The 7,018-nt window shown below is 37.4% G+C and overlaps 1 protein-coding gene across 3 annotated transcripts in view; it reads right to left on the bottom strand.

The window, feature by feature from the left end:
- Positions 1 to 235: 235 nt before the first annotated feature.
- Positions 236 to 7,018, bottom strand: part of NET1 (neuroepithelial cell transforming 1) — a 48,634-nt gene continuing 41,851 nt past the window's right edge. For all 3 annotated transcript variants that reach the window (XM_017513159.2, XM_017513157.2, XM_017513158.2), the window contains 9 exons: positions 6,441 to 6,548; positions 5,880 to 6,047; positions 5,434 to 5,496; positions 5,017 to 5,113; positions 4,811 to 4,887; positions 3,905 to 4,162; positions 3,294 to 3,464; positions 2,152 to 2,338; positions 236 to 2,058 (listed from right to left, as the gene is read on the bottom strand). In XM_017513159.2, coding sequence (XP_017368648.1) covers positions 1,652 to 2,058; positions 2,152 to 2,338; positions 3,294 to 3,464; positions 3,905 to 4,162; positions 4,811 to 4,887; positions 5,017 to 5,113; positions 5,434 to 5,496; positions 5,880 to 6,047; positions 6,441 to 6,548 — 1,536 coding nt within the window. In that variant the 3' untranslated portion in view covers positions 236 to 1,651. The remainder of the gene's footprint in view (positions 2,059 to 2,151; positions 2,339 to 3,293; positions 3,465 to 3,904; positions 4,163 to 4,810; positions 4,888 to 5,016; positions 5,114 to 5,433; positions 5,497 to 5,879; positions 6,048 to 6,440; positions 6,549 to 7,018) is intronic.

Below are 7,018 nucleotides of genomic sequence, written 5' to 3'. Positions count from 1 at the left end.
CTGAAATTAATCAGGATGCTTTGCTACTACCCTTGCTATCCTATACAGAAAGTAACAGGTGTTCAGTTGTCTTCAATACAATTGCTGTGTCTGATTATACCATGTTTTTAAAAGATGTCCTATCTTTTGTGAGGCTTACCATTATCTCCTTTGCCACACCAGCATTTTTTGCCAGATGCCCCCAAAATAGCCACCAGGCAAGAAACCTTCAGGGTGATTATGTGTGTGCTTTTTCTTTTTTAATAGTATCATTCATTTGTACAGAAAAATCACTTGGATGGATCTATTTACAGTCTTTTCTGATTATCATTTCCACTGGCCAAATATATTTCACAGAATAGTCAACACTGACTTGAATTGATCGCCATCATAATCGGGCTTTACTCCTCCCCTCCCCCTTTCAAAGATGATGATCCCACTTTAACAGAAACATTTTGTAATAAAAGATTCACCAGTCTTTTTCCATCTTATGAATAACTCCACCAAAATTGATCTAATATGGTCAAATTTTCAACATATTTCATTGTTTCTTTTCAAACTCATTATTTGCAGGTATTGCAAACCAAGGCAAATACGTCCACATCCCCTCGAGCCTTCTACAACTTACTACACGCCCTCAAGGTAAGCTTCTCCTTATCTCCTTTCACACTTGTGAAATGTCTGGCACAACCAGACATTTTACTTGAAGACAAAACTACTCTCTTTTCCTTTCTTTTTCTTTTAACTCACTACCAATCACCTTCCCTCTTGCTTTTCAGACAACACTAAAACTTTCAACAAAATCTTTGAAGTGGTTTTCTTGCAGTCGTCTAGAATATACCAAGTCACTTCATGGGTCTTTACCCTGAAATGCTACACATTAAAAATGGCAATTTTCTTAATTGGCTCAAAAACAGTATGGCTTGGTTTCACTTGGTAAAGTTAATGTGATTAATATATATATATATACACACATACACACACATACACACACATTTTTAATCAGAAAGAAAAATAAAGACATGCCAATTTGAAAAGGCATCAAAGTAAAAAAATAAAAGCAAATACTAAAAACTACTTTACAATAAAAAAATTAAATAATCGGCAGGTTAAATGAATGTAAAATGAGGAATGTACAGTGAAAAACTAAAGCATTCCAGTTGATAAAAATAAAAACCTATTCAGGCTTATAGTTTGTTTTCCAAGGAAGTTATGTTTCAAGGTAAATTTTGAAATACTCCAAACATATATTCCACATAGATTTTGGGTGCCAATATTAAAACTTCAAATTTTGCATGCAAGACTTATCAAAGAAACACTGGTAGAATTCCAGTATTTGCAAAATTCTAAGTTTTGGTGAATATTGTAAATATTACAATTGGTATTAGAAAGCCATGATGAATCCAGAATTTTAAGAGAAAACCCATTTCATAAATAGTTTGATTAAAAATACCAGGCTTGCATGTTCTCAATAATTAGAGAAAATATATTTTAAAAAGACTGCAATTTAACAGTAATCTGTATATCTTTAGCTGCCATTAAAAAAAGACCAACCAAAAACAATGAAAATGTTACAACTGGTATAAAGTAACCCTATGATGCTCCCATTATAAGAAAACAAAACTGTACATTTATAAACAGTCTTTCCACCAGTTAACACACTGAGCTTTCTCTACACCAAAGTCTCTTTCCGTTTGCTACCAAACCGGGCTTTGTCCCTTGCTCTCCGGATGCCGGGATGTGTCTGGTGTGTCTTTACGCTCTTGCTGTCCTCTGCCATCTGCATGCCAGAGCCACATTTGTAAGTGTTTTCATCAACTTCTACCTGAGTAACACTGGAAACTGTGGATGCCCTCCTCTGGGCTGGGAGTTTCCTAGCAGAGGAGTGGTTCCCCTCACACTCTTCATGCAGCTCTGGCAGGCCCTGCGGCTCGGACGGACTGCCTGCCGACTGGAAAGGGGCAATGGCCGCGCGAATACAGTTGAACCACTGCTGCTTGTGGAACACATCATTGGCTTGCAGAGTATGAGACTGGCCGGGAAAGGGGTCATGGAAGCGAATTCTGAAGATATTTTTAGCTGGGGGAAAAAAAAGAAATCAGTCTAAAAAAATGTTTATTCTATGCAAAATGGTCATACAATCTTAAACTGATTTTAAGGCCTGTATTTTACCCTTCTCTGAGTTGCCGAAAGCCCCTCGGAAGGAGCCTCCCATCCGCACATCTCCATCCTGCAGGTCTTCTAGGACCAGCTCCCGGACTGGGATTGGCTGCCGGTACACCTGGTAAGAGTGCCGCTCATTCCGTGTGACCGGCCGCGTCAGAACCAAGATGTCTTGAAACAGGAAAATGTAAAGTTTCTGGAGAAACAGGAAACAAACTCTTTCTAAATATTAAACTCGTGTTTTTCAGTAACTGAAATACATTGCTGAAATAACGACATGATTAATTTCATCAGATTCACTTTCTAAGAGCCCTCTTACTAAGTGACATTTAGTAATCACAAAGGTGGTGATTTCAAGGCTATGCGTGCATGTTATGTTCTATTTGGAAAGTTTTTCCAATCTCAGAAGAAATAACATGTTTCTTACTGGTATGTAATATCAGACTAAGCAGCAGCTACATGAGCGCTGTGTCACAAGGACCTGACTCTGAGTAACATGACTTGAGACACTAGGGTTGTATACCAGTTTTCTAACACAAAGCAGGGATTAAAAATACAAGCTGGTAAAATGTTAATGGTTCTATTTTGTCCCACATAAATTTATGCCTTTATAGAAAATTAGGCCTCATGAAAGAAAAATCAGAGATGTCTGATTTCAAATTTTTTTAAACAAAACTCCAACTTAGAAAATGCATGATGAAACAAAAATACCATTCCATGGCTGTACTTAGTTTTAGCAGGTACTTTTGTAATTAGCATTTTATAAATAAATTAGCATTCATTTAATCTGCTTCGGAAATTTGTTACATAGTGCTAAAAACCACTTCCATAAGCATAAGATAAACTCTTAAAATATGTTTTGAAGGATGCTTTAAACAGTATGGAACTAATACTGTATTTAGATAGGAACTCCTGGCCCAGCAAGTTGATTTATACTTCAAAACTAAAAAATAAAGTATTACTGATTCTCCACTGAGACATTTAAGGCATCTTATTTACTCTTAGTCATGGAACCCAAATGTTGGCTTTATCAAAGTTGGTAATACAAAATTAAAACCGGCAACCTTCTTTTACGCTGTCATGACTTTCCCTTCCCAAACCTGCCTGATAACTAACGTGTGGGAGGGAGGCCGCGCCGCGGCAGCACCTACGTGTCCGCTCTTGCTCCGCAGCTCCCCGTGGCACAGCAGCACTTTGCTCGCTTCGATTCTGGGGTCCCTCTGCTTCTCATCCAGATACTCCAGCTTGTCGATGTAATACTGGCACTCGGATTCCCCTTTCTTCAAGTTGATATCGGAGAGGACGCCCTGTATTATTAATACCTGAAAATGAGAAATTGACAGAGCAACTTCAGTGTATTAACTCATTCTATTCCTTTCTGCAGGGCACACATGTCACATGGAATGGAGGAACTTCCATGCTTGAAGGGACTCTAGAAACCAGTGAATTCTGTCAGTCTGTTCACTTTATAGATCAAGAAAAAACAGTCCTACCAAACTGGGTGATTTGTCCAAAGGCAAAAAGGTGAGTTCAGATGAGAATCCTGTCCCTTAAGATATAAAATGTGCAAACCCCAGCACACATCTCCTTATTGCTTAGTGTACAGTGTACTAATGCACTGGTATGTAAAATAACAAAACAATTCACTATGCTGATGTGAATCAGTATCTTCAAAAGAGTCCAAAGTATCATTTTATATCTTTCTAAAGCAAGCTAATGTATAAACTTGAAAAACAAAAGAATCACTTATGGGACTACTTACAGCATCCTCCAGAAGCTGAACATCAGGGTGGTCTTGCGGAGTGTGTTTAAGAATTTCTTTTAACAGTAAAGGGTACTTGACTAGGCGACTTCGAGGGATATCTAGGAAACTCCAAAGATCTAGTTTTCGGCTGAAGGGAGACTCAAGACATCGCTGGAGGAAGTCTTGGACTCTTGGATCCTGTTTCTTTTGATCAAGAAGAGCTTTGGCTGCCAGCTGGTTACTACAGTAGCCTCTGTAGGCGTTCAGGCGTGGTAACTGAGGAGTAATAAAAGGTATGATATGTTCCTGTTACAACCGAGTGCATGAACAGGCCTGTGAATGTGACACACAGAATGTACGGCTATTCTTGAGAGTTTTAACAAGCTGTGGTCATTTTCTTGTAGATAATAATGGAAGCTGAATAGTATTTTAGCAATCATTAAAATGCTCTTCAAATTTTTGTAATTTGGCCAAATCCAACTGAAGACTCATGACTTCCACCTGCCTCCAACCTCAGATACTGGCAGTCTGTGCTCCCAGGACACTTGAGTGTCCTCCATTTGCCACCAGCCCCAAGACTGCCCTCACTAGGCTGTAAAGGCAGAGAGCCTTTCGTCACTGAATCCCCAGCGACACCTCCTCCAACAGTGCCCGGCATCTGGTACGCACTTAAACGTTAAGTGAAAGAATGCAACAGATAATCACACATAACGTGGGAATTCTATCCAAGCAGGAACATATTTGTAACACAAATGAACCTACAGCATTACTGAAATTTTTTTTTAAACAGACTGTAACTTCTTATATCACTGTAAATTAGTTTTAATGCCTTATGTGTTTGTAGAATACAGTTATGGGATCAAATCAATCTCATATTCATCAGAAACTGCAACATGGCATATCTGGGGTCAACAACTCACTAACCCAGTTCACGAGAATGTGACCAATCTGTTCCACCGTTCCATCGGGCTTTGTTGCTTCTCCTATTCTTGCCAACAAATCTGAAGTGATAAAAAAGCAGAAAGACCAGTAACAGGTTTATTTAAAAAACAGGTCAGCACTACATTAAGTTTGGACTGAAAATTACTTGCATTACTACTCCTTGATGAAAATTAAGTGGCACATCTAACCTTCATGCAGAGGTATGTAGGAGTCCAGATCACCAAATATATGTGTGAGTTCCTCTTCTGACATGATGGACAACTTTAACATGGGGTCATGGTAGGCCTGTCAGAGGGAAGAAATGTGTCACGGAGAGATCATGCGAGGGAAACATGAGGGATCTATACTTGGAAACTGAGTTAATTATATAAAAGCCAGCATGGATTCTGTTTGCTACACATCAAAGAAAGTATGTGTTAATCCCCAAATAAACTCTTACTAATACTTATATTTGAGGAGATGTGTCTAGACCTCATCTAAAAAATGTATTCACTGGTAGATATTTTCTATTTTTCTACTTCTAAAGGTTAAGAAAACTATCCTTTAGATTTTGTGAAATGTAATTTTAAAAAACTAGGGCATCTGATAACAAGTTATTTACTGACCTTTCTTGCAAGTTTGAGATCCTCAATTAAATCCTGTTCACCTCGAGACATTTCATATATTGCCTAAAAAACATCCAGCAAACATCAGAGGGCATTTCTTCCTTTGAGAAAGGAAAATTATATACAACTGATATTTACATTATTTGATGTTTTGAACAGCATTTTAAAAAGTAACTCAGTCTGAAAACTATAATTCAGAATGGAATCCCAAATAAAAAGTTGCCATATGTTTGGTAATTTTACTCTATTAGAGTTGTTTAATTTGACCACCATCCATCATTAGGTTTTGTTCATCATGTAGTAGGAATTGTTGCTCAAACACAAAAAGTCAAGTTTTATCATAGGCATCAGTTTGCTGTTCTTTTGGGAACACATATATTTAAAAAACGGGGTTCTTTTTAGAGTACAGGCCAATAAATAGAGTCTCGGTGCTGTGTGCCAGGTACCTCCTGCCGCTTGATTTCCCTGGTGGTGAGAGACTCCTTCATGCTGGTGTCTAGCATCTCTGACCACAGCGTGCTGCTCCTTCTCTTGGTGGGGGTTGGGACTGTTGACCTGCTAGATAACTTCTGGGCAGAGGCTGGGGATCTGTGGTCACCACGAAGGGAAAATGACTTTAAAAAAAAAAAACAGGTGAACAAAAGACAAAATAAGATTTGGAAGAGACAGAATTATTCTCATTTTCTTTTTTTTAAAGTTCCGAGAATTTCTCAATGCAGAAAACAATAATTTATCCGTTTCCACCTATCATTCTTACATATTTATCAGCTAAAATTACTTTTTTTTGGGAATAAAAATTAGCCAAGACTATGCATTGATATAAGATGCAAGTTAATATGAGGTGACACACTGTTCTGGAACAATATTCCTCACTAGCATATTCCAAAAAGAAAACTATGTTTAAGTATAGTAATGCAAACCTGTTTGCACAGCTCAAAGAAAAATACAAATTCCAGGCTTCTATAGAAAGTCCCCTGACTACATGACTCTTACTCCTCTCTTTTTACCTGTATTGTTTGACCAAAGCGTCTGACAGCTCCATTTCTTACAGGAGAGATTAAATTTGCCAACGATGTGACACGAGCCAGAGGTCGGACTCTTTTATTGCTTGGCTCCTATGAAAACAAGCCAGATAACAGTAAATGTATGTTTAGGTGAAATGATTTCATACAAACTTGGGCAAAGTAAAGCCCTCTCACAAAACAATTTTTGTACACTGTAAAATACAGAAACAGGAAAATAATAGTTCTTTATTGTCAAAAAAGTAAGAACTCTATTGCACAGCAGTAACTTTTAAAATAAGTGAGTAAGAAAGGCCAGTCAAATATTTGAATATCACTTTGAGAACATAACAAATACTACCATTAGGGGAAAAATGAAAACAAGGAAATTACATCCTCAAATCCAACAGAACTTTTTAGTTTAATGTGGTGAATAACTATTTTAAAAAAGCATTTTTGTTATAAAAATTTTCAAAAATACATGAAAGCAGAGGAATTATAGTGTAATAAACCAAAATTGTGAACTCAAATTTGACAATTATAAATATATACATAGTCAATCCTGTTTCATCTATGTTGTCACT

The sequence above is a fragment of the Cebus imitator genome, unplaced genomic scaffold, assembly GCF_001604975.1.
Source record: "Cebus imitator isolate Cc_AM_T3 unplaced genomic scaffold, Cebus_imitator-1.0 Scaffold487, whole genome shotgun sequence".
Classification (NCBI taxonomy): domain Eukaryota; kingdom Metazoa; phylum Chordata; class Mammalia; order Primates; family Cebidae; genus Cebus; species Cebus imitator.
Note: the sequence above shows the minus strand (reverse complement) of the source record. Positions and strands in the feature narration are given on the sequence as shown.